At 48.8% G+C, this 27,578-nt stretch overlaps 1 protein-coding gene across 1 annotated transcript; it reads left to right on the plus strand.

The window, feature by feature from the left end:
• Positions 1-2,072: 2,072 nt before the first annotated feature.
• Positions 2,073-27,578, plus strand: LOC311185832 (liver carboxylesterase 1-like; the record flags this gene model as incomplete). The annotated part of the gene is made up of 14 exons (XM_084256658.1): positions 2,073-2,124; positions 7,091-7,295; positions 10,046-10,190; positions 13,349-13,482; positions 15,070-15,223; positions 15,924-16,028; positions 18,154-18,258; positions 19,920-19,958; positions 20,712-20,852; positions 22,709-22,789; positions 23,075-23,222; positions 25,337-25,462; positions 27,001-27,073; positions 27,395-27,578. 14 exons carry the CDS (start codon positions 2,073-2,075, stop codon positions 27,576-27,578), a joined length of 1,692 nt encoding a protein of 563 aa, XP_084112784.1.

Consider the following 27,578-nt stretch of genomic DNA (forward strand, 5'->3'; position numbering starts at 1 on the left):
TGTTCCAACCACTCTGAGTCCCCAGGAGATAACAGTGTCAGTTCATGGGCTTGAGTATCACAAAGAAGTCACATACCCATTAGCAGTCATTCCCCATAGCTCCTACCCCAGCCCCTGGCAGCCATGAGTCTCCTCTCTTTACATTTCCTATGAATCGAATCATACCATAGGTGGCTTATTGTGTGTCTGACTTCTTACATTTACATCGTATTTTCAAGGTTCACTCATGATTTAGAAAGCAATGTTTCATTTCTTTTTGTGATTGCGTAATATTCCATCTTATGACTAGAACCCACTTTTATTTGTCCTTTCATCAGTTAATGGTTATTTGGGTTGTTGTTAATGGTGATTTTGTCTGTAATGAATAATGCTATTATTTATGTGTAAGTTTTCGTCTAGATATGTTTTATTTCTCTTGGGTAGATACCTAGGAGTAGAATTGCTGGGTCATATGGTAGCCCTGTGCTGAACATTTTGAGGAAATGCAAATTGTTTTCCTAAAGAGTAGCCACAATTACTTTTTAACCTGTTGTTTCCCCTTCACAATCTACCATGACTGCCTTCCCCTGTTAACAAATAGAGGTGTGCATTGGCTTGAGTGAGTGCATTTCCTTAGCCAGCTTTGCCAGAGTTTATTTAGCTCCTCATTGCTGAGCATTTAATGATTCTATCAGATAGGCTTGGGCATCTTCCTTGTGTCCCCAGTACGTAAATGACACTTCCCCAAAATTGCCCAGAGAACTTTTTAGCTCTTTGCTTTGGTGCTTTGGCACTGCAATGCATGCCCTCCTCCACTCCTTTCTTATCTGGAGAGCCCCTTAAGAAGACTGAACAGGGCCTCCCCGGTGGCGCAGCGGTTGAGCGCTGGGTTGTGAAGCTGCCCGCGGCCTCTGCGGCACCGGTTCGAACCCTGGCTGCTCCCCGGCCACGGGAGAAGGGTCCCACATGGCACACAGACCTCTCCTGCCGCCCGCTGCTCCCCTCAGCAGTGTAATTTGGTCCTTCTGCCTGCTCTGCTCCCCGCTCTGGCTCTGGTGAATTCTCTCACCCTCCTGTGCTTCTGACTGTACCCAGTGCTTGTATAAACAAAACAAACAAACAAACAAACAAATAAATAAATAAACATGCCTCTATAAAAAAAAAAAAAGAAGATGGAACATTCTTGAATTCATCTTTGTATCTATAATACTTAGCATAGCACCAGGCATTTGGTAAATGTTGGAATAATGAGTGAACAACTGGAATAATGAATAAGTAGGAGGATGGCTAGATGGATGATTAGGGTCAGGGACTATGGTGAGATGGAGTCTGTTTACTGTAAGAACATTCTGTACAGTGACCTACCTGGAGAGGTGGTGAGTTCCCTGCCTTTGAAGGTGTGCAACAGGAGGTTGAGTCACTTGAGCTGAATATTGCAAAGTTAATTTTGGCCTCAGAAGGAGAACTGGATGAAATGTAGATTCCTCCAGCTTAAACTTTAAGACTAGAGTCTAGAGCATAGAACTTTAAGAAATAACAGCTCAGAAAACTGGAAGTTTTGTCCTAAATGCCCCACTTGAGCAGCTGAGGGACTGAGAGTTGTTCTAAAACTTTTCAAGCTTGTTCTCATGTCCCCAGACCAGCACTTCCCTTGCCTAAAAGCAGGTAAGTGCTAGTGCCAACCTGTGGGAAGTTCACTTCCCACTAAGGTTGCCATCCTGCAAGGGAGAAACCCTTTTGTAACAGGTTGTTTGGAGGAGCCTGTAGCTGGCTATAAATTGAGAGGTTTTTTAGTCCAAGCAGTTTAGATAAAAGAGGGTAAACTCTGGGTGGTCGTGGCTTAGAAGCCCCAACTGACCCCTGGAGCCACTTTGGAAGGGGCAGAGCTTTTTCAGGTTGCCTCCTGATTAGGCAATTGACAGTGGAGGCAAGTCCTGGGGGTGGGGTGGGTGTGGTGGGGCAGAAACAGGGGCGGGAACTGGAGCTGGGTAGTAGGCAGCTGGGGGGCAGGAGCTAGGGCACTGGAACTGGACTGACACTGCTCCATGGACAGTGGAGACCTCACAGCGCGCAGGAACTGTTGTTCTTCAGAGATGTGGCTCTCTGCTCTGGTCCTGGTCTCCCTCATCACTTCTGACGTTTGGGGTGAGTCCTTCTGAAATGCAGGTAGCAGGAGGAACACTTAGAAATCCTCCTCCTGGTACTGAAAAAAAAAAAAAAAGATGCATAGCTGGCAAAGGCACTGATAGCAAATGCCTGGCAGGTGTGGTCTGCAGCAGGCATGCTGAGGGGTTGCAGTTCCCAGGCAGCTAGCACTGCTGAATGCAGGGAGGGAAGATCCCCAAGATCAACTGCACTTGTCATGTGCAGGAGGGCAGCTGTCTCATGCACCACAGATGGGGACGTCAGAGAGCTCAGTTTGTTTCCCCTTGACGATTAGTCAGGTTACATCCAAATCAGGGAGAGTGGTTTAGCAGAATACTAACAGTATCTACCCTGGAGCCAGCATGTGTGGATTCAAATCCCAGCTCAGCACTTACTAGCTGTGTCTGTAGGCAAGGCTCTTCACTTTTCTGTGCCTAGCTTTCCCCTCCCAGAAAACTCCTGTCCTGGGCACAGTAGTTCCAGCCTCATTGGGCTGTTGTGAGGTGGAAATGGGTGGCCATTGCTAGGGAACATAGAGCTTGGTACGCAGGTGGTACAAAAAGGGACTCTGTAAGTAAAGGGGTTGTTTTAAAATATAATGCATGAATAGAAAATTTGCGGTATGCTAAAACCAACAACAGATTAAGAGTTGACTGCCACTGCAAAGAAAGCTTGTTGTATTTACCAAGAGGAGGAGGGAATGTCCACCATGGTGGGGTGGGGCAGGAACAGAGGAGAGCAGTTGTGGGCAAGGACCTTGTCTGTAGATGCCAGGGGAAGGGAGAGGTCAGGCAGGTTTAGGAGTAGCAGGCTCACACTTCCAGTGTGCTCTGGCCAGGGCTGTCAGTGGCTGCCAGGGGCCTTGCCCTGAAATGATTAGGGCAGGACAACAGCGACGGGGCCCGTGAGAGTCCGTGGAGGGGGCCCTGGGCATGGGCCTGGCATGCTCAAAGGACAAGGTAATTACTGTCTCCAGGAATTAGCTGACTCTGTGGGGTTCCATCCCTCTAGGGTCAGCAAGGCATCAGAACACAGAAAATAAAAGGCATGGTTAGTACAAGGGGGAAGCAAGGGACCCCAGGCCACCCCGGAGTCCTAGTTTAAGTGGGGAAATTGAGGCTTTGGAAGGGAAATGTGTGGCTCAAGGTCAAAGGGGAAGTCACGCTCTGGAATCTTCTGCTGAATCTGCAGGCAGGGTGCTGGCCATCGGTGCCCGGGCAGCACAGGCCCTGTCTGGATTTTCTCTTCTTTCTGGTGGCGTGAGTTGTGAGAGGGCTGGCACTGAGGAGAGGGCAGAATCAGAAAGGAGCCAGATTAGGTGTGGAATAGTCCCTTCCTGATGATTATCTATCTCTGGCCAGGATGGAGAATTCCATCTTAAGAAAGGCCATACTGGCTGCCTCTGTTTCCTCTGTGAAATGGGCATATTAGCACCTAGCGAGCAAGGCCTTCACACGTGTGTTTTTTTTTTAAGATTTATTTATTTATGCATACAAGAGCTGGGGTACAGGCCAGAGGTGTGTGCGGTGAGAGGATTCACCAGAGACAGAGTGGGGAACAGAAGACGCAGATTGGACGAAGTACACTGCTGAGGGGAGCAGCAGGTGAGGGCGAGTCAGTAGAAGAGGTCTGCAGCACCATATGGGTTGCTCCCTGGCGGGCTGGGGGATTGAACTCATGTTGCAATGGCTGCGGATAGCTTCATAGGTTGCGGCTTAAACCCTTGCGCCACCCGGGAGGCCCCGGCCTTCACGCGTGTTAATTAAGTGAACGGGAAGGCCCATCTGGCACACCGTAAGAGTTCAACATATAACCGAAGCAAGCGCTGCTGTTGTCATTATTGTTCACATGGTCATGTGATACCTGCAGGGCCCAGAGAGGGCAGCAGGCAGACACCAGCAAGTAGGAGCGCAGCTCCAGGGCCCAGGTGCAGCCCAAGAGCACCAGGCCCCGAATTCACTCACTAACATCCTCAAGGTCTCTGTCTGCCCTTCAGCTCCCAGAAGTCCTCTGCAGCTCACACACCCACTTCATCTCTCTGGAGGCTGACAAAGACCTTTATGGACTCTGGTTTCTTGTCAGACATTACCCTCCTTTGCCTCTTTGCAACACTCTGCATTCTTGAAACCCCTTCCACCTGACTCTGTGCTCCCCACCCCCTCTGGCTCTCTTCTGACTCACCCACCCATGGAGGCCCTCAGCCTCCGCTGCAGTTTCCTTGGCTGGCTCTGTAGCTCTTTCTCTTCTCTCTCACAGTGGCCTCTTGAACGAAAGCACACACATCCAGGGTTTGTGCTTTCACCATCAGGAAGACAATTCTACCTTCACCTGCCCGCCTTCCTGTCTTGAAAAGCCCACTTACTGTGGCCTCTCACACCTTCTGCCTAAAATGGAACTTACCACCTAAAGTAGGTGCTTTGGTTTTCTCCTTTTCCTTCCATGCCCCCCTCTATCTGGTCAGGGGCCAAATCCATCTTCAAAATTTTCTAGTCAGGGGCCTCACTGGTGGCGCAAGGGGTTAAGACGCAGCACTATGAAGCTATTGCCAACCACTGCAACATGAGTTTGATCCCCAGCCAGGGAGCTACTCACATGGTGCAGCAGACCTCTCCTGACTCGCCTGCTGCTCCCCTCAGCAGTGTATTTCAGTCAATCTGCCTGTTCTGTTTCCCTCGCTGTCTCTGGTGAATCCTCTCATGTCCCCACACACACACTTCTGGACTGTACCCCAGTTCGTGTATGCATAAATAAATAAATATTTTTTAAAAGTTCCTTAGACATCACTCTATTTCCTCATAAAAATGTCTCCTACTTGTAAACAGGAATTTGAGGTAGTGCAAAAATCTGGAAAGCGCAGAGGGAAAATGTCACCTGCCGTGACACCACCCACTGACATTCTGATTTACATGTTTCTGAGCATTACCCAGTGTGACTGGGTGTCACTGGCAATAATTAGCAGCCAAAGCAGAACAACCTGTTATAAATGGCCGCATATGTGCTTGGCTATTACTAACATGAGACATGGACGCTAGTTTTTGTTGTTTTTTTTTTGTTTGTTTTTAAAGATTTATCCATTCATGCACACAAGAACTGGTGTACAGGCCAGATGTACAAGAGGGTGAGAGGATTCACCAGAGACAAAGCAGGGAATAGAACAGGCAGACCAACTGAAATACTCTGCTGAGGGGACCAGTGGGCAAGACAGGAAAGGTATGCTGCGCCATGCAGGTATCCCCACAGCTGGCCGGGATCGAATCCACGCTGCAGAGGCTGCAGACAGCCTCATAGCGCTGCACTCAACCACCTGCGTCATCAGGGAGGCCCTGTTTTTTGTTTTTTAAAGATTTATTTATTTATCATACAGGAACTGGGGTACAGACCAGAGGTGTAGGGGGTGAGAAGATTCACCAGAGACAGAACAGGCAGACAGTGGGTGTTGTCATGGCACTGCTCAGGGTAGCTCCCTGGCTGGGGATCAAACTCATATAGCTGTGGCTGCGGATTGCCTCATAGTGCTATGTCTTAACCCCTTGTGGCACCAGGGAGGCACTGGTTTGTGACATGATTTCACATATAGAGTCTCACATCTTTCATAAGACCAACTCTGGATAATATTCTTTCTGTTCTGGTCCACACACTTAGGAGATGTTGACATTTCTTCTATATTCCAAGGAGAGCAAGTTGGAAGGAGAGAGGTTAGAAATCACCTCCCGTGAGGGATTCTTCAGTAAGCTGGCCTATTAAGGGCAGATGTGAGGAGAGTTGGAGATTGGTTCACCTGAAAGTGCAAGGTGGCCCCAGCGCAGGCAGAATGAGGACCAATGTGGAAGCTGTGTGGCGGAGTGTCAGCCCAGTGAGCAAGACCTCCACAGGAATGGAGCAGATAGGAATCTGGCCTCAGCCCCTCTCCCCTCTGGCTCAGAGTCACCGGAAGAATCTTCTTTAAGGGGCTATGTCACAATCGTGTCACTTTCCCATACTCCAGAGCATTCACTGCTGCTCGTTTGCCCACTGGATAAAGCCTAAACCCTTAGCCTGGCACCCGCAGCCCTCCCAGACAGAACCTCCTTGCTGACTGATTTTCTACTCCCCCAGATTCCATCTGGCCCAGCTGGGTCACTGGCTCTCCCTCTGCCGAGCCTTGCCTCATGCTGGCTTGACCCTTGCCTTAAAACACTCTCTTCTCTGCTTTATACTTTATGATCCCTCCTCAGACCTCCTGTTCACTCTCCCCTCCAAGTACACCCCTTCCATGAAGCCACCAAGCACAAGACCTGGTTTCTTCACCTAACTCATGTAGCCCCAAAAAGTACGGCTCCCAGGACCCTGACCACTTTCTTACCAGCTGTAGGGTCGAAAATGTTGGTGGCTCATCCTCCTGATAGGGTTCAGAGAGCCTCGTGTCCATGCCCTCATGCAGAGGCTGTTCAGCCCCCCATCGCAGAGGATCGTTGTATGCAGAGGCTCAAGGTGTGGAAACAAACTGTGTTTTTGCATCTTGCATTTATTGTCTACTTGATTAACCTCCATTCCAGTTTGCACCTTAAAAAACCTGTGGGAGGGGCCTCCCTGGTGGCGCAAGGGGTTAAGTCTCAGCACTATGACGTATCTGCAGGCACTGCAGCACGAGTTTGATCCCTGGCCAGGGAGCGACCCACATGGCACAGCAGACCTCTCCTGTTTCCCCACTGCTCCCCTCAGCAGTGTATTTCAGTCAGTCTGCCTGTTCTGCTCCCCACTCTGTCTCTGGTGAATTCTCTCACCCCCACATCTCTGACCTGCACCCCAGCTCTTGTATGCATAAATAAAGCATAAAAAAAAAAGCGACTGTGGGAGTCAGGAAAAAACCGAGGCCAAGAGTCAAAGTTCTTCCTTCGGGGTCATACGCCAAGAAGGACAAGACTCACGTGAGACCAAGTCAAACCCTTCATCTCTGCCTTGTCCCATTTCCTCCCCATGCTCCCAGGACACCCGTCCAAGGCGCCTGTGGTGGACACCGTGCAGGGCAAGGTCCTGGGGAAGTACGTCCCCCTGAAAGGATTCACGCAGCCCGTGGCCGTCTTCCTGAGTGTCCCTTTTGCCAAGCCGCCTCTCGGGTCCCTGAGGTTCGCGCCCCCACAGCCTGCAGAGCCATGGAGCTCTGTGAAGAACACCACCTCTTACCCACCCATGTAAGCTGGGGTTGGGAGGGGTGGCTTCGGTATCTTTCCACTGGGATGCTTGCATCAAAGTGACGTGCGAAGGAACAAGGCAACTCTCTGAGTGGCTTCTACTTTGTTCTAGAATCCTCAAGAGAGCATAGATCCTTAAAAAATCCCAGAACTCACCTAACATTTTAGAGCGCTGTATTTCACAAACATTTATTGAGCACTTACTGTATGGCTTGTGTGCATGTTCTAGGCACCTGGGATCCATTAATGAATAGAACAAAGATCTACCTTCATGGAGTTTGCTTTCTGGCAAGGGGGTACATGATACACAATATGCAAATTGATAAGCAAATAATGTCATATGTAGAAATATGGTAAGTGCTTTGGAAAGAAACAAGAAGTCCAGCAGATGAGATGGATAAGATGTAATGATTCCATTTATTCTCCTTTCTTGAACTTTCTCAGAGTTGGAGAGTGGGATAATCCAAGAGGTCTATGGGTGGGGAATGCTTTGGATATTGACTAGGCAAGTTCTCGACCCCCAAGATGAGCCAGCTAGACACAAGCGGAGCAGTGGTTGACTCTAGTCACCCTGATCAAGCCGAGCAAGGAAGCCCCAGCATCGCCCCCCAGGCTACCTCAGACTTCTCATCACCTCAGCAAGGATTTCTGGGAATGTCCAGGATCCTGCCTCTTGTTGGCCTTTCTTCTCTCTTCTTCTTCTCTCCCTCCATTCCCTTCTCTCTCTTCCTTCCTTTTTTTTTTTTAACACAATGTCTTTTATTTTTTTTCAAAGATTTATTTATTTATACAAGCACTGGGTACAGTCAGAAGTACAGGAGGGTAAGAGAATTCACCAGAGCCAGAGCGGAGAGCAGAACAGGCAGACTGACGAAGTACACTGCTGATGGGAGGAGTGGGCAGCAGGAGAGATCTGTGCGCTATGTGGGACCCTCACTGGTGGCCGGGGATCGAACTGGCGCTGCAGAGGCTGTGGGCAGCTTCGCAACCAGTGCTCAACCGCTGCGCCACCGGGGAGGCCCCACTTCCTTCCTTTTTTTAAAAAAAAGTTTTATTTATTTACGCAAGAGCTGGGGCACAGCCAGAGGCGCGGGAGGGTGAGAGAACTCACCAGTGGCAGAACGGGGAGCAGAATAGGCAGGCGGACCGAAGACACTGCTGAGGGGAGCAGTGGGTGGCAGGAGAGATGTGCCGCGCAATGTGGGACCCTTGCCAGGCGGCCGGGAATCAAACCCGCACTGCAGAGGCTGTGGACAGCTTCACAGCACAGCATTCAACCCACTTCCTTCTTTATAAAAAAAAAAAAGATTTATTTAATTTATTTATGCGTACAAGAGCTGGGGTGTAGGCCAGAGGTGCAGGGGTGAGAGTACTCACCAGAGACAGAGTGGGGAGCAGAACAGGCAGATCTGCTGAAATACTCTGCTGAGGGGCACTGCAGGCAAGACAGGAGAGGGCTGCTGCGCCATGTGGGTGAGCTCCTTACAGGGGATGGAACTCAGGTCAAAGCAGTGCCAGCATGAGAAAGCTGAGACTTAACCCCTAACGGTGCACCAGGGAGGCCTTCACCACTTGGGATTATTACAAAACATATTTTGATTGTTAGGTAGGCAAGGCAGTAGAAATAACTATAGTCATTATCGTTATATGTTATTTATTCTTCATTTATTTGAATTCTATGGAAGTCTTGTTCCCTTTTTTGACATTTGAGTTCCTTTTATTTATGGCTCTTACTCTTGATGATCAGGGGAAAGGTCCCCCAGGATGGAAACCAGGAAACCATTTTTGTGGGTTCCAGGGCTGCCCCTGGAGAGCTCTGTCACCAGACACCTTGGTACTCCAGTCACTGCATCTCCATCCTGGGCTGTTGTTGCCTGCCTTCTGGGCATGCAGAGATCTGGAAATATAAACACTGCATGTCATAGCTCTTCCTGGCTGTGTGACCTTGGATGTTTGCTCTAGCCTCCCTGTGCCTCAGTTTTGTCATCTGTACAATGGGTAATAATAGAACTTTTGTCATGGGGGCTGATCTGAGGATTCAGTGAGTTAAACTTAACGCCTGGCATGCTGGAGGACTGAAGAAATATCACCAATTATAATCTATGTGGAATCTTTAAGTTCCGTTATTAGGGCAACCGACAGCCCTTGCTCAGGGTGGGTTGGTGGCACAACCTTAGCATGTAAGGGCTGGAAGACCCCTATGGGAATCATTCCCTTCACTTAGACCTGGTAGATTGGAGCCCGGACCGAGGAAGGAATTCACCAAAGTCACCCAACAAACTAGTGGTGGAAGCAAGAGTAGAGTGCAATCCTCCTGAAGCTGACCCTCAAATAGGTCAACTCTGACCTGCTGCAGGCCCTTATGTCTGCCACTTGAGTGACTTCTCGTGGTTTATGGAAGTTTCCTGTGGCATAGTAGACATTTACCTAGTGGAGGAACATGGTCCCCTGTAGCCCACCCAGTGCCAGCAGACTGTGTCCAGAGCGTACAGGAATGTCATCTCCTGGGTGGGCAGTGTCCTCTTCTTGACCCAGCTCCTGGGGTCTTAGTGACTCTCCTAAGTGACCTTGGTGAACCCCAGGGCCTCCCATCCAGACCACCTCCTACCCATTCCAGCATCCAAGTCTGGTAAGAACAACTTTCTTTATGCCTAGACCTCCCAGCCTAGGCTCACTCTGACAGGAGGAGGTGCCTCCTTACTTAGCTCTGTTGAGTTTCTGGGGTTTTTCTGTCTCTCCACCCAACCCAGGTGCTCCCAAGATGCAGTGCGGGGCCAAGTGCTGTCAGAGCTCTTTACCAACAGAAAGGACAGCATCCCTCTCAAGACTTCCGAAGACTGTCTCTACCTAAATATCTACACTCCCGCTGACTTGACAAAGAAAAGCAGACTTCCGGTAAGCATGGGGCCCACAGCTCACGGCTAGTGTGTTCCAGCACTCCAGGAGCTCCAGGTGTAGATGCAAGAGGATGAAGGTGGCTTGGGGCAGATGCATCTCTGCAGGGCCCCCAGGCGTCCTTTACCACCACAGCCAGACCATGTGACCGCAGGAAACACGTACGCCCCATACTTCCCTTTCTCCTAGAAACAGGCATAGCATCACTGAAGGAAGTTTGCACATTCCAAGTTCTTTCATGTAATAGAAGAAGGTTTACTCTTAGTTACTAGATCAGGAATCTGATATCCAGAGCAGCTAAGATATTGTTTCTAATAAAATCAGAGCTGGTAGGACTCTCAGAGATAAACAGCAGCCCAGTTCTTCCTTTACAGAGAAACCTAGGCCCAGAGAGAGGGTGGAGAGGTCACACAGGGAGGCTGTCAGAGGAAAGCACGGATCTTCTGACCTCCAAGCGGTGTTCTTTGACTGTGTCCTTTCCTGTGCACACAAGGAACAGAGTATGGGACAGAGAATGAGGGGACAGGGTCTAGGGCAATCCAGGAAGAACTTTCCTTTGCCTTTGGCCAACTCTCTGGGATTTTAGTGTAGCTAATTTCCCTCCCTAATTGTCTTTGGCATTGGCTGGTGAGCCAGTGAGTCAGCATTTGCAGAGTAAATGGAGGCCCATCCTCCAGTCTCAGGCTGCTGGGAGGGGGAGGGTCAGCTGGAGAAGGCTGCCCCTAGTTGGGAGGGGCCTGAACACCCGCCATCAGCCAGGAGCACCCCTGGCAAGATGCCCAGGAGTGTGGGAGGGCATCTGTGAACCTATAACTAAAAGCTGGCACTGCACGTGCTTGGTTCAGAGAGGTGAGGATGAAGGTTCACCATCCATTCACCCAGCCACTCTTCTGTTACGGCCTCAGTGTCCCATGTTGGCAGTCAGCCCGGGGAGCTATGGGAAGAGGAGGAACCTACAACCATGGGCACCGGCTCCTGCCTTCAAAGATCTTACCTTCTGGGCTGCAGACATCAACTAACTTTCTTGGCAAGTCACACTGAGCAGCTCTTGGCTCAGTCTTCATTCAGAAATGACTGAGCTCTGCCCTTTGGCCAGAAGTCAGCAGGGGTAGGGAGGTCCAGGGGCCTGGGAGCTGATGGCTGGAGAACCTCTACTTGGGGACCCAGCTCTACTCTGGGGTCTGGGTATTAGCCTGCTTCTGCCTTTTGCGACAGGAGGCCTGGTTCTGTTTCCTCAAATCAGGAGTAATTACGTGAGTATTCAGAGGTGAATAGCAAACTTGATCTCTGTGCCTGGCAAAGTGCACAGGCAAGTGCTCTTGAAGCATTAGTGGGAGCTGAAGGGAAGACCTTAGATCTTATTCCTACCCTAACAGCTGGCCTGCTGCTGTGCCTCGTTGGCTGCAGAGTGCTGGGCGGCTCCCCATGTGGACTCTCAACCAGACTGCCTGGGTTAAATAAAGCACCACTTAGTAGGTGCGTGATTGGGCAAGTTCAGCGCCTACGTTTTCCTGTCTGTTAAATGGGGCAGCAGTATGTACCTCATGAATGGTTTCTTTCAAAGTGCTTCAGACAGTACTGGGCCCATATTTGTGTTGAGTTCTTTAGTTTTTTAGTGACAAAGTTACTATAATTTTTTTTAAGATTTATTTATTTTTATATAAGAACTGGGGTACAGGCCAGAGATGTGGGGGGGGGGCGGTGAGAGGATTCTCCAGAGACAGAGCCGGGAACAGAACAGGCAGAAGGACTGAAGTACACTGCTGAGGGGAGCAGCGGGTAACACAGGAGAGGTCTGTCCTGCCATGTGTGTTTCTCCCTGGCCTGCCGGGAATCGAACTCATGCTGCAGTGGCTGCGGATTGCTTCATAGGTCGCATCTTAACCCCTGCGCCACCAGGGAGGCCCCAAAGTTACTATAATATTATTTTAGCCACCCTGTCTAAATTGCTATGTGAGCTTTTTATTTTTTTTTTAAAGATTCATTTTATTTATGCATACAAGAGCTGTAGGCCAGAGGTGCGGGGGGTGAGAGGACTCACCAGAGACAGAGTGGGGAGCAGAACAGGCGGATCCACTAAAATACATTGGTGAGGGGAGTAGCTGGTGAGACAGGAGAGGTTTGCTGCACCATGTGGTTTTCTCCCTGGCCAGGGATCAAACTCATGGATAGCTTCACAGTGCTGGTGCTTAACCCCTTGGGACACCAGGGAGGCCCCCTATGTGACCTTTTTAAATACAAAAGCTGAATGGTGTCTGCTGTAAGCACTCATCCTCAATTCTCATCACAGTTCCTGGCAACAGTAAGTTCTTAGGCCATGTTCATTATGAACATGACTGAAGACTTCTTGGAGGAGGTGACTCTTCCGTCAGACTTTGGAAGAAGGGTGCGATCTGGGGATGCAAAGGGGGCAGAGGGAAGGCATGTAAGGAAGAGATAGCCCTGAGGCATGTGTGCTTCTTTATTTTTTTTTTAAAGATTTTTTTTTTTTATTTATACAAGCACTGGGTACAGTTAGAAGCGCAGGAGGATGTGAGAATTCACCAGAGCCAGAGCGGGGAGCAGAACAGTCAGAGTGATGAAGTACACTGCTGAGGGGAGCAGCAGGCACACAGGAGAGGTCTGCGCACCATGTGGGACCCTCGCCGGTGGTCAGGGATCAAACCAGCGCTGCAGAGGCTGCGGGCAGCTTGGCAACCCAGCGCTCAACCACTGTGCCACCAGGGAGGCCTGGCATGTGTGCTTCTTAAGAAAATCATTGTCACAGGAGACGAGTTTAATTCACTGCACAAGAAGTAACTAAGATGAAGGCAAACTGGGTGAGGGGGTGCAAGCATGTAGATGACCCAAGTTTTTGAGAGGAGATGACACCCTTTGCCTTGACTGTTCCCAATGTGGTGCTCTCAGCATGAGGAGTCCTGAGAGAAGGTGGCCCAGAGGCTGGGAAGCCAGGCAGGGCCACCAAGGTGCATTGCATGGGATGGTGATCTGAGCCCCAGCAGGGAGAATGGGGAAAGAGAGTACCTCTCCTGACTTTGTAGGATCAGGTGGATGTTAGGTAATAGCCTCCTTGGATGATGGCCAAGGAGCAGGTAAGCAAACGGGACACCCTTCCAGCTCTGCTTCCATAACCAGTAAGTTTCTTCCTCCCTGTCCAGGTGATGGTGTGGATCCACGGAGGGGCTTTGGTGATTGGTACAGCATCAACCTATGATGGCCTGGCCCTCTCTGCCCATGAAAACGTGGTGGTGGTGACCATCCAGTACCGCCTGGGCATCTGGGGATTCTTCAGGTAAGATTGTGGAGACTCCTCCCTGCACTGTGGACTTCCTAGTGAGTGTGCTGGGGCCACTTCCAGGCATGTCAGCCCTCAGGGGGAATCCCTTCAGGGGATCCTACTTACTTATCTATATACCCCCTACCTTCACCAAGTCCTTTCATAATTGGGCTCCACCTACCTTCTCAACCTCCAGCCATACTGGTTCACTTGTGTTTTTTGTTTTTTTTTTCTTTTTTTTTTTAGTATAGTTCTTGCAATGTTTTTACTTCTTCTGACTTGTGATTCCAGATAATGTATTATTTTTTTTGTTTTTTTTTTTAATTTTTATATTCCCCATACAATTGCAACCCTGATTTTGGGGGGGGTGGTAATGGTTCACTTGTTCCTGAGCTTTGGCATGTACTGGCCCCTCTACCTGGAATGCCTACTCTACCTGACAGATACCCATGCACCCTGCAAGGGCCAGCACAAATGTTACCTCCTGAAACTTTTTTCTTTTTCACCTGTGCTGCCCCGCTCATGGTATGCCTCCATCATGAAAGTTAGCAAGCAGCCCAGCTGTGACAGATTACTTCTCTTACCTCGCAGGAAAGGAAGAAAGGAGCAGGAAATTAGGCAATGCTTGTGAGTAAAGGAACGGGAGGCTGGAGCCACACATCAATGGCTGGGACAACCCTCCTAGAAGCAATGTTAGGCCCACTCACCCCTCTTCCTTCCGATTTGGTACACACATGAGAATGATTGAAGGTTAGAATCTTCTAGAACCTTCTCAGTCAACTCTGCATGGGCACCGGAGCCAAGTTTCTTGCAGGACCCAGTTACTCTGAATGCCTTTTCTGAATGCCCTGGCCCTGGAACTACTGCCCCTGGGGCCACGGGTGGACAGGCTGAGGCGGCGGTGGGTTTTTCCCTGGAAAGACCTAGGGAGCCGGGGGAGGGGTTTCTGAGCTGTGTCGCGTCCTGGACTGCTTTGCCTTCTTGCTTTCATTGATTCTCCTCATTCCTCCCACCCACAGCCCTTTCTCTGCTCCTGTCACTCTAAAAGTGCTACATGAGCTCTCTCCCTTCCTCTCCTCCAGGTCTCTCCACTTCACCGCAGCCATGCCACCAGTTGTGGGTCGAATCTTGGCAGCTTCCACACATGGTTGCTCACAGCTTCCTTCTCTTGGCTCCTGGCCTCTACCTTCTAGGCTCTTTGCCAGAACCTCCTGTTCCCCAGCCTCACCTCTGCCTTTTCTTTTATTGCTTTTTATTTTTCCTGAAAGCATTTTTACTACCTGTAATGCTATATTTATCTATTTGTTTTTATGATCTGTAGTATGAGCTCCATGAGAGATTTTTTCCTATTTTGTTCTCAAAAGTGTTCCTAGGCCTTAGGGGACAGTACTTTGCCCATAGAAGATGCTCAGTGGTATGAATGAATGTACAATGGGACTGTGCTGCAGGAATGGGAGGCAAGTGAAGACATGTGTCAGAGCCACGGAAGACCAGTTTTACTCCAGAAGGCTCACCACCTGGAGCTCCCAGCCCCACCCATGTTCTTAAGAATCTAGCCATGACCTCTTTGCTCCCCAACCCACCCTGTTCTCTTACTCATAGCACAGGAGATGAACACTGCTTAGGAAACTGGGGTCACTTGGACCAGTTGGCTGCTCTGCGCTGGGTGCAGGAGAACATTGCTAACTTTGGAGGAAACCCAGGCTCTGTCACCATCTTTGGAGGATCAGCAGGAGGTGAAAGTGTCTCTATTCTTGTAAGTGTTTCTGGTCCTAATGCAGTTGCTGACTGGATCCCTTGGAATTCAACCAGTCTATCCATTGGCACCTTTACTTATTAGACCTGGGTTCAGGGCTGACCCCACGCTGTACAATGTTAAATGGTGGTGAGTTAATGACTTAGCACTCCGTGGACCCCAGTATAGCCTCCAGGAAGCTCAGAACTCAGTTTAACTTAGATATCTATCCATCCATCTGCCTATCTCTCTACCTACTTACTTACCTACATACCCACCTAAGATTTTTTAAACAAATAATCTCCCTTAGCATTACAGTATAACATGAACATGCACCTAACTATTAAGTACTTTTCCGTAACATTATTTTTTATAGCTGCATAGTATTCCATGGTAAGACTGTGAAATCATTTATATACTCAATCTCATCACTTTGGAATCTTGGGTTTGACAAGTGTCCTGATGCTTCTGATTAATATCAGAATGTGGCACAAACCACATACTTTGTGTTCTGTCCCTTGCCCTGTGGTCCTGGCTCCCTCCTGCTGATGTTTTCTTGGAGCAACCTGAAGAAAAGGCAAAGCCACGAGAGGCTTTGAGGGGTCCACTGAACTCCAGTGTCCCCAGGGAAATGGACCAGGACAGTACAAGGGGTGAGGGAAGTCATTGAAGACCTCCTGTCCAGAAGCATATTCTCCTTTCCTCTCCACTCCCTTCCCAGGTTTTATCTCCCTTGTCTAAGAACCTCTTCCACCGGGCTATCTCTCAGAGTGGTGTGGCCCTCACCTCTGTTCTGGTCAAGAAGGAAATGAGCGCTGCAGCTCAGGTAGGTCTCACTCACTCTGGATCCCTCTAATACCCATTGTTCTGTGACCTGAAATCTGAGAATTTTCTTGCTATGGGATCCAGCTGACATCCTCAAAAAATCTTGAAAATGAGAATATCTGAGTGAGAAGGGCAAGGAGACATCTCATTCAAGCTCCCAGTTTCACTGATGAGCAAACTGGATCATAAAGCAGAAGAAACATGCCAAGGTCATCAAGCTGTCAGGGCCGAGCAGGAGCTCTGGGCACATTGACTGCACTGCCTCAGTTATGCCAAGGTGGGGTGCAGGGTTGAACAGTAGGCCTGGACTGTCATTGTGTCCCTTTCCAGTCTGATTTCTGGTGAACCCCCTTACTGAATGTGGGTCTGGAGTGGTTCCTCCCTGAAGACCTTGTAACCAGGGTTGGTTCCTAGAGAATTCATTCATTTACTCAATAAATAGTTTTGATATAGAGACATCTAGCAACCTTATGAAGCTTCCATTATAAGAACGGAGACAGTTAATGGTTCCATAATCACACTAATTATTAAATGTCAACTGTGACAAGAGCAATAAAGGAGAGGTACCTGATGTCATAACAGCATCTGCTGCAGACAGCCGATGAAGTTCTCTGCCATTAACAAAGACTTGGAGTCTAAATGAATTTGCAATGTGGGGAGGCCAGGGAGAGTGCCATCGAGAGCATCTCTGCCTTTCAGTCTCCCAGCCCAAGCTTTTATTGAAGATATGAACAAAGGAACAAGAAAATAGCATGCAACTGTGGTTTTGCTTATACAGATTAATAAGCTACTACTGAAAGCAAGTTTTTCTGGTTAGTGAGGAACATGAGCAGAAGCCAGTAGGTCCTCAGAGAACAGGAGTCAATTCTGGGAAGTTCTATTTGCAGAACTTCTAATGTCCTGGAACTCCATATACAGAGTAAACAGGTATTCTCCAAAAACTCCAGCTCCTTTTAGGGCAGCAGGCTCCCAACAAGCATCCAAAAGAAGCACTTACCCCAGAGTGTAAGGGGAGATTATCAGGAAAAATTTCCTGGAAAATTGATCAATGAGTTATGATCAGAAGAATGGGCAGTTATTTACTCAGTGAGAAATGGGTATTCCAGGAAGAGGGAGCACCATGTGCAAAGGTCCTGGGATAGAAGGAGGTATCTTGTGTGGGAGCAAGCAAGACAGGCTGATGTGGCTGGAGGAGGAGCAGAGGGAACTTGAAGTAGACTGATGGCGGGAATGTTGGCAGGGATCATGACGCGTAAGAAGGACCCTGGTGAGGAGTTTGTCTTTATCTGGAGTGTTAGGAAGCCCAGGAAGGTGAGCAACAGGGAGGTTCTGCTGAGAAGAGCGCCCCCTACAGTCAGTGATGAGTCAGGGCTGTGAGAGCTGGCTTCAGCACCAGACTAAAGGGGACTTGTAAGTAGGAGGGGAGCAAAAGAAGCCACCAGGAATTTTGGGGGGTTTAGAATGTTTTAAAGAATTTTTTTAGTTGTAAACAATAGACGCACTTGACCAGGCTTAAGTCAAGGAGGAATTTATTTAAAGAGGTGACAGAGAAAAGAACATTTTGCTGTTAAACAGGAACTTGACATTGGCAAAAGGAAGGGAATCTAAGACTCATAGTCTCTCCCTCTCTCCCTCTTCTACTTCTCCCTGTGACTTTTTCTTTATTCAACAAATACGTTCAGGCACCCTGTGTCAGACATGATACTAAGCAATGGGGCGCCCATGCACCCTCCCCACACCCCATTGTTCTGGACCCTGCCTTGTCTCTGTTAGCAGTTTCCTCTCTCCCTCACCCTACCTGTGGATAGCTCAATGCCAAATTGTTAGCAAGTGGCTGAGCTGCAATTTGAAACCAGACAGCATATTTTAAGGTTAAGCCCCACTCCATGCTGCCTCTGTTTAGATGTTCAGCCTTGAGAGCATGTCCTTTTAACAGAGATAAGGTAACATAGATGGAGGTTGTGTAATTGGTGTGACTAGGACCCAGGACCCACACCTCTTGGTCTATTGGATTTTCTGCCACCCCCTGCTGCCTTTAGACATCAACGTTGGACAAGAATACCTCTTTACTGATGGAGGCAAGGGACATGCCTCTTGAATTCTGCTGTCCCCTTTGATCTCTGCAGCAAATTGCTTTCTTTGCTGGTTGTAAGACAACCACTTCAGCTGTCCTTGTTCACTGCCTGCGCCAGAAGACAGAGGAAGAGCTCTTGGACATGTCGCTGAAGATGGTAGGTACCTATACACACCTCTCACTGTACCTTCCCCAAGCCTGTGAACTGGGCCTCAGAAAGACTACCTGGGACGTTTCTCACCTGTCCAGGCTAATGTCAGCTTTTGGTCTGGAGGAAGAATTTCTTCATTCCTTTTTTATTCGGAAATATCTTAAACATTCACAAAGTAAAAAAATAGTACAATGGGGCCTCCCTGGTGGCGCAGGCAGTTGAGCACAGCACTGTGAAGGTGTCCATAGCCTCTGCAGTGTGGGTTCGATCCCGGCCGGCCACGGAGATACCCACATGGCGTAGCAGACCTCTCTTGTCTTGCCTGCTACTCCCCTCAGTAGTGTGTTTCAGTCAGTCTGCCTGTTCTGTTCCCCACTCTGTCTCTGGTGAATCCTCTCACCCTCCCGCATATCTGTCCTGTACCCCGGTTCTTGTATGCATGAATAAATAAATCTTTTAAAAAAAGGTAAATTAAAAAAATAGTATAATCAACAATGGTATAATAATCTCCTAGCTCTATCAAACTTTCTATTTTGTCATTCTTGTTTCAGATATATTTCTAATAAATCAGGCATTGCATATTCCCACACGCCACTACCATTCTGAACTTTAAGGTTGGTGATATGAAGAACAAAAATTTTTCAGAAAAATTGTCACAGTTTTCTTGGTTAATTTAGAAACTCAGTTTCAGCCCCGTAGGGGTTTTCTGAGATTGCCTCAACTGTGACTCTGGGATAACATGCATCCACACAGTCATTCATCCTTTCATTCACCATCTTATTATCCACCTATAATTTCACCAATCCATCCAGTTCATTGATATCCTTTCATCAATCTAATGTCAATCCATTTTTACCTTTTATTAATTTATTATCAATCACCCATGTTTATCCAGCCATCATATATCTTCACCCCATTACTCATCTCTCTAAAATCAATAGTGAATTCATCACCTACCTGCTAGTTATCAGGCATTTATCCACTTAACCATCCAATTTGCCTGTATTCCTGTATTTACCAACTCCATTCATCTGTGCATTCATTTATCTGTCTGTCCATCCATCCATCCATCCATCCATCCATCCATCCATCCACCCATCCACCCATGTTAAATTCACTCTTAGGAGGTTTGTCTCCTTGGGAGGTCGAAGACAATAGCTCTCTACACTTAGATCCTATCTGTCTAGAAACACTCTTCCCTAGTAATTCTAGCAGAAGTTTTGAGGTTAACTCTACTGGACTGACATGGGCACATGCCCATCCCTGAACCAATCTCTGTGCCCAGGAAAGGAAGTACCCTGGGTCACATACAGAGGCCTGGATTCATAGAGTGAGAATGGGAAAATGGGAGGTATCCCAAAGGAAAATCGGGATGTTGTTGCTCTGGGGAACAAGGAGGAGACATGGACGGAGGACAGGGCAGGCACAAAAGACATCTCTCAGTGCTCCAACCCCTTCACTCCCCCAGCACCCCCCTCCACCTCCACCCTGAGCTTGTGTCCAGGGGAGCCAGCATCCTGCCCACTTCCTCCTGGCCCAGCCAGGTTGGCACCAGTGAGGAGAACCTGATACCTTGAACCTGATACTTTTGGCAGCACACAGCTCACAAACATCAGATTTTTTCCCCCGGTTCCTTTCTCACCCACATTCTCTCTTTGTCTTCACAGAAATTTTTCACTCTTGATTTACTTGGAGACCCCAGGGAGGTAAGGACCTTTGAGTTCTTGATTATAGGTTGTAAATCTTGACAACTTTAAGCTGCAGTTAATTATGAATGAAAGAAATCTCCCTCTGGACTCATGTTTGTATTGCTGAGGCCCAGAGGGCTGCGGTGACTTGCCTAGGTAACACCGCCAGGAGGACCAACTGTGGATCTGGAACTCAATCCCCTGATTCCTAATCCAGGGCTCCCACTCATTAATTCTAACTCCCTGGGCCCAGCCCCCAGGCTGCCTCCCCCATCATGTTTATATTTCCTGCCCCCGGGGGGAGAAGGGGAGACTAGAATTTTCCACCAGTTAGAGGTGGAGATAACTGGATAGGGGAGCCTACAGGAAGGGCCCAGATCTCCTGAAAGCTGCAGGAAGGATTAGTATCACAAACTCACTATTTGCAGGACCCTCAGGAAGGGGATCCCCTTCCATGTCTCCTCTCCTCCCATCCTGCAACCTGGCTGGGTTCTGATGACTTTACCTTCTTGAGAAGCAACTTCTCAATATCCTGCCCTGTCAGCCCTCCTGCTGGGGTAGTTACCCATCACCTTACCACTGCTTTCCCCTGGGCAAACTTCTACCTTTTGGGATCAGAAAGATTTAGCTGCCTTTTTTAGGACCCTGAATTCAATGGCCACTGCCCTTGGCCACGCAGGTCTATGGTACTGGTCTCACCCAGGTGGTTGGAGATGGGGACCTTGGTGTCCGTATGGGAGAAGCACAAACAGCATGCTGGCTTTTTCCCAGAGCCACCTCTTCCTGCCCACTGTGGTTGATGGAGTGCTGCTGCCGAAGACCCCTGAAGAGATGCTGGCTGAAAAGAACCTGAACACTGTTCCCTACATGGTTGGAATCAACAAGGATGAGTTTAGTTTTCTTCTGCCAATGGTGAGCAAGTGCGGGCCTCTTAGAAGACTGCCACCTGCTGCCCCGCCACCCCTCCCCCCAGATCCCTGTCCCCTTTAGCACAAACTGACATTTCCATGGACACTTTCTCTGGGATACCCCAATGGTCACCTGGGTGGTGTAGCCCAGGAGCCTCTCCCCAAACCCTCTCTTGATGGTCTTCAAACCAAGATCCTGGCATGTAAGGTCTGGGGGAGACTCGTGGGTGCTGAAGGGGGAACCACAGCCTTGACAGGAGGTACTTGAGTGAGGAGTGAGCCTGGGGCCCTACTAGCAGCCTCACCCCCAGGCTTGGGATTTTCAGTTTCCCCATAAATCCCCCTTCCTGCTCTTAGTCATCTAATTGGACAGATTCAGAGAAATGTGTTTCCTCTTGAGTTAGAATTGTCTTCTAAAAGTTAGCAAGGGCTTTATACACTCATTGAAGTTGGAACATTAGGTTTATTCAGTGACCCCACTGCAATAGGGAGAAGAGTCTAGTGTGAACTGAGCTCTCATCCCTGATACAAAAGGCTGGAGATCATATAAAGGCCATAGTATACTAAGAGGTGGACTGTGCATGTGGGTTTGTCCGTGTGACTAGGCCACCTGAGTTTTCTCTGGAGGAGAAATCGACTTGTCTTGATGGCAGGAGCAGTGGTGTAAGTGGAAGCCAGGTGCCCACCAAGGGTAGACCTTATACTCCCTCCCCACACCCCAGGACTGAGTGTTTTCTTTTCAGAGAGAAGGCTCTCTGGTCCTTGTGGAACCAGTTTTGGGTGTTTAATTTACATCTCAAAGGGCAGAGACCAGGTTTATAATGGCAAGCTTTCTAGAACTGAGTTTGAGGACCCTCTGCCCATCCCAGGTTTGTCACTAGAATCCATAGCAGGTAAGTTCTCCTGGTGTCTGGAGCTTTCTCAGGTAGATGTTTTAAAGAGGGACTCAAGGCATCCTAGGTATGTGACCTTAAGTGGCCAGAGGCCACATTGGAGTGTGGTCACCTGCAGAGGCTTGGATGGAGGCATTAAGTACAGAATTCTATATTCCTAACCTTGAAAAATTTCTTGGGTCTTACCCAAGGAGTAAAGCTATAATATAATATCATAATGGGGGCCCTCCCTGGTGGCGCAAGGGGTTAAGATGCAGCACTGTGAAGCTATCTGCAGACACTGCAGCTTGAGTTCAATCCTGGCTGGCCAGGGAGGTGACCCACATGGCACAGCAGACCTCTCCTAACTCACCCCTGTTCCCCTCAGTAGTGTATTTCAGTCAGTCTGCCTGTTCTGTTCCCCACTGTGTCTCTGGTGAACCCTTTCACCCCCCACACCTCTAGCCTGTACCCAGTTCTTATATGCATAAATAAATAAATCTTTTAAAAAATCATAATGGAGGGACTTGGGCTTCATTGGCCATTTGGAATGGGGATGGATATTTGTAAGGTCTGTGTCATCTTCTCCAGTGTCCTGACTTCAGCACTAGCCTGATATAAACCTCCCCTGTCTCACTGACCATTGAATATATAGACAGTTGGCAGATAGAGACAGACAGACAGATGCAGACAATTACATCGGATATATAGACAGTTGGCAGATAGATAGAGACACACAGACACAGACACAGACAATTGCAAAGGTCTGGGCCCACTTGTCTAAACATTTACTTTATCCTCAGCACATCTTGACTTTCTAGATATAAGTCCATTAGATCATTGATTTTTCCCAACTCATCGAAGACCCATGTCCAGGAGACATGACGAAGGAAGAGGCGCTTTAGCCGCATTGGCTTGGGCAGTTGGTCAGTTGATTCTTCCTGCTAATTCCCAGTGAGTCACAAATGATTAACTGTTATTTTAACAGATGATGGGCTACCCACTCTCAGAAGGCAAGCTGGACCAGGAGTCAGCCACATCTCTCCTATGGAAGTCCTATCCTTTTGTTGTAAGACTTTGGGAGAATCATGGTAACTAGCTGAGACCCAAGGAGGGGTGGAGCCACACCTTACCTCACAGAGCAATTAAATGGCAGAATAAAGACTAGGCCCGGGGGTCTCTGTCCCCACCCCTCTGCCTTTCTTACCCAAGCACCCTGGGTCAGGGGTTGCACAGGGCGAAAAGCTCCCTATTAACTCAAGTCTTCCTCACTGGCTGAAGAAGCTGTGCCAGCCACGGGGGGGGGGGGGGGTACAGGGAGGAAGCTGTCATTTTCATTTCTGATCCCTTTCAGAATGTCCCCGAGGGACTAACTGCAGCGGCCACTGAGGAGTATTTAGGAGGGACAGACGACCCTGCCAAAAAGAAAGACCTGTTCTTGAAAATGATGGGAGATTTGTTATTTGGTGTCCCCTCTGTGAATGTGGCCCGTCGTCACAGAGGTGAGTTCAAGACATTGGACAGGGAAGGGACAGCTATCCCACAAGCTTTCCTGTCTGTCTTGCCCACCCTCAGCATGGAAAGATGTGAGGGAACAGCTGGGGGTTAGGCCTCCAAGGCTGACTCCATAAGACCTGGGGTGGGGCACTGTCTTATTTTGATTTCTGCCTGAATCAGACTCTGAGGCAAGGATCTGAACTCAAGTAGATTATCTGGGAGATGATCCCAGAAAATGCCAGGGGAGGAGTAGAGCGGTGACATGGGGAGAAGAAGGAACCAAGCAATGCTGTATTGATGAGCAAGTGTCCGCAGTGGCCAGCGGAGCTGGGGAGACCTGGGGAGGTAGAAGACTTGTCTCGTGACTGTCCCTTGCAAGGGGCCCGTTCCCAAGGGCCCATTAATTCCCTGGCACTTTGGCATGCTGCCCACATGGACAGAATGGTCTCCATGGTCAAAGACCTTGGACCAAGAGCTACAGATCCCAAAGGCAGCAGTCAGGCTGGCATACCCAGAAGTAGGGGTTGGGTGAGCAACAGCAGCCTCCACTATAGGGGCTCCTTACTGGAAGTTATGGTCAGAGGGCAAATCTTAGATGAGTCTTTGAAGAGTCCAAAGTCAGAGCTAGCGGCAAACTCACTTATTAACTAGTGGAGCTGAAGAAGAATGAAGCCAAAACTTTGGAGTGGAACAGGTCAGTTTTAAACCCCTCCTTTCAGCAAGCTCTGCTTGACCTTGACTCAACTGTTTAATGAGTGAATTACAGAACCACAAGTTTGCTTGTTCCAAACAATACTTCCTGCTCAAAGATGTCATGATGGGGAGCAGGGGTTAGGGAGGCCATTTAACAAATGACATCCTCATGTTGGGATGGCATATGATGTTGTCATTTGTGGCCAAACATTTCATTACATGAAGAAATGATGATTGGCATTATGAAATAATATATGCATTGTTATCCCAACTTTATACACATAGGAGAGGTGTGTGCTGAAATATGATAGCGGTTTCCCTGAATGGTGGGATTATAAATGATCATATTGTTCATTTTCCTTTTTTCTGCATTTTCCAAGTTCGTTGTTGTATCCAAGTGGGGAAGGTTGTAAAATTTCTCCACCAGCCTGAGTCGGCACCCAGCCCTTCCCCATGAGATCCCCCGTCTATGGGCACTGTGATCTCTGCAAAGCAACCAGCTCCCCACAGCTGGGTGGCCCAAGAGTTAGTCCCCAAGAAGCAGGAGAGGGCAGCTCCAATGGCATAATCAGCAGGAAACCTGATATCTTCTTGGGGCTTGGAGAGGAGGTGGTGAGGGACCAGGCAGGAGAAAAGAGAGGGGCAACTTTGTCTGTCCTGGCCCTTTATCTTTCTAGCCCTTACCTTCCTGCCCCCCTGGCCAAACAGGAAGTGAGATAAGTGAAGTGGCATAGGAAACCCTGAGCTTGTGGTTTTCCTTGACGCAAGTGGCAGCCTGTCACCTTTGTGCACAGGTTTGTGTTTAAATAGCTGCACCTTCAGACCAGTCACTTGGACCCCCTTCATCCTCCTTAGAATAGGTGAGAAAACACTGGAAGTGAGACAGGTCAGAAGACACCTGTTAGGCTGCAGGTGTTCTCCAAAAGGATGCAAACCAGGCAGGGATCTATGCGTTACAGCAGCGTAATCTGTACGTGTATGTCTCGGTGCGGCTGTGTTGAGTAGGCAAAGGGGTTTATGATGTGAGTTGACCCACCGCCCTGTAATGAAAGTTGAATGGATTCACCAAGGTTTCATTATTCTTTTATTCAGCCAGTATTCATTCATTCATTTAATCATTCAACAAATACATGGCTCAAATCCCAGCTCCATTCAACCAGCTCTGCACCCTCCAGCAAGTCATAGGGCTTCCCCAAGACTCTGCTTCTCTATTATGCTGGTCATCAGGGGTAGGGGCTCATGTAGGGACACACGGTATCCAGCACGTGGTTGGCACTGAGACATGCAGTGGCTACTACTGTTACAGTTGTGTGCTCAGGCCCCCATTGTGCTGCAGTTTCCCTGGGTGCCCAGGGACCCTGGACATCTGACACCCCCCTAAGAGTGCGTCTATTTAATGAATTGTGCATGAACTATATCTTCTCAGATGCCGGAGCCCCCACCTACATGTATGAGTACCAGTACAACCCAAGCATCTCGTCAGAGCTGAAACCCAAGTTGCCAGACCACGGGGATGAGCTCTTGTCGGTCTTCGGAGCTCCATTTTTAAAAGGTGATGACCCTTATTGAGACTGCAAGTATGGAGTGAGGAGATCTGGGTCTCCCATTTGGTGGTCTTGGGCAAGTTCTTCCTCTTTAAGTCTTAATTTCCTGAATTCACCATAATAGTTTTGGGTTTTTGTTTGTTTTTTTAAAAAAAAAAAGATTTATTTTTATTTATTTATGCATACAAGAACTCGGGTTGCAGGCCAGAAGTGGCAGGAGAGAGTAAGAGGATTCAACAGCAACAGAGTGGGGAGCAGAACAGGCGGATCCACTGAAATGCACTGCTGAGGGGAGCAGCAGGCGAGACAGGAGAGGTCTGCTGCGCCATGTGTGTCAGCTCTCTGGCTGGGGATTAAACTCATGCTGCAGTGGCTGGTGATAGCTTGATAGTGCTGAGACTTTAACCCCTGCACCACCAGAGAGGCCCTGAATTCACTGTAATAAGTTTAACAACAAAGGGTTCCAGCATTTTCCTGTTTTGACATGAACAGTGGAAAATGTGTAGGCCTGCTCCCTCATCCATGGCTATGCTAGGAACCGGGTCTGGGCATCAATAAGACAAATGATGGGTCACCTTCAGGGATCTGACACCTCTTGCCCTCCCACTCACAAGAGTGTAACAGAATGTGAGTGAGAGTCAGGTTAAAATTGGCATTGAGGTGCCACCCCCACACCTCTTGCCTGTACCCCTGTTCTTGTAAGCGTAAATCTTTTTTAAAATTTGGCATTGACCTTGAATCAGGACCAACGTATCTCTATCAATCCATCTAAAATTCCTGTAATGGCCTCCCTGGTGGCGCAAGGGGTTAAATCTCAGCACTATGAAGCTATCTGCAGCCACTGCAGCATGAGTTCGATCCCCAGCCAGGGAGCTATCCACATGGTGCAGCAGACCTCGCCTGTCTTGCCTGCTGCTCCCCTCAACAGTGTATTTCGTCAGTCTGCCTCTTCTGCTCCCTGCTCTCGCTCTGGTGAATTCTCTCTCCCTCCCACACTTCTGACTGTACCCAGTGCTTGTATAAATAAATAAATAAATCTTTTTTAAAAATCTTTTAAAATATATTTAATTATGTTATATTTCAAAGAAGATCTTTCACAAACACCTTCAGTATGTTAACTACTAGTAGTTACAGGTGAGTTGTTAGCCACCTGGAGACTGTCCCTGACACCTCAGGGGCCCTGGGTATTTCCTGGCTGGGTGCTTCTGTAGGCCCTTGCAGCTCTGTGTTGTATTAGATTCTGTGAAAATGTGGGTGGGTGACGGAGAATGAGAAAAAACCCAAGAAGAGCAATCCCGAGCTTTGATAACTAAGGGCCTGAAGGGGTTGGTGTGGGCGGTGGTCACAAAGGGTTGACTGCTGCCCTCACGGAGCCCAGGTCAGTGACCCTCGAGCTTCGAGTGCATGTAAATTACCCAATTGCAGCTTTTGAGGCAGAAGTTCTAGAGCACGGACTCAGAGCCTGAATTTCTGGCAAGCTCTCCACTGCCACCTGCCCAGGAAACACAGTTTGAGTAGCAAAACTATTTTTTCTTCTTCTCCACAGAAGGTGCCTCTGAAGAGGAGATCAAACTCAGCAAGATGGTCATGAAATTTTGGGCCAACTTTGCTCGGACTGGGTGAGCATGATGGCAGAGATGCAGCGGGGCTGGGGCAGGGCACAGCTGCTGGAAGGGGGTTGCTGCTAATGTGAAATGGTCAAACTTCTGGCCATGTGACCTCTGACCATGAGACCTCTGACATGAGAGTCTCCTGTTTGGAGAGGCCACCTAGGAGGTGGTGTGTTCCGCGCCTCTGGAGGTGTTGTGTTCCCTGCCTCTGGAGGTGTTGAGCCTGTTGGCGGACATGAAGATGAAGCTGGGTGGTGGTCGCTGCAAATCTCTAGGGCTTGCTGGGCCCACATAGTAGCTCTAGGGAATTATATTTGATTCTATTCCCAGGAACCCCAACGGGGAGGGGCTGCCACACTGGCCAGCATATGACCAGAAGGAAGGGTACCTGCAGATTGGAGCCACCACCCAGGCAGCCCAGAAGCTGAAAGACAAGGAAGTGGCTTTCTGGGCTGAACTCCTGGCCCAGGAGGCCGCAGAGAAGCCGCCACACACAGAGCACATTGAGCTGTGA

This window comes from Talpa europaea (genome assembly GCF_964194135.1).
Source record: "Talpa europaea genome assembly, chromosome: 16".
NCBI classification, from domain to species: domain Eukaryota; kingdom Metazoa; phylum Chordata; class Mammalia; order Eulipotyphla; family Talpidae; genus Talpa; species Talpa europaea.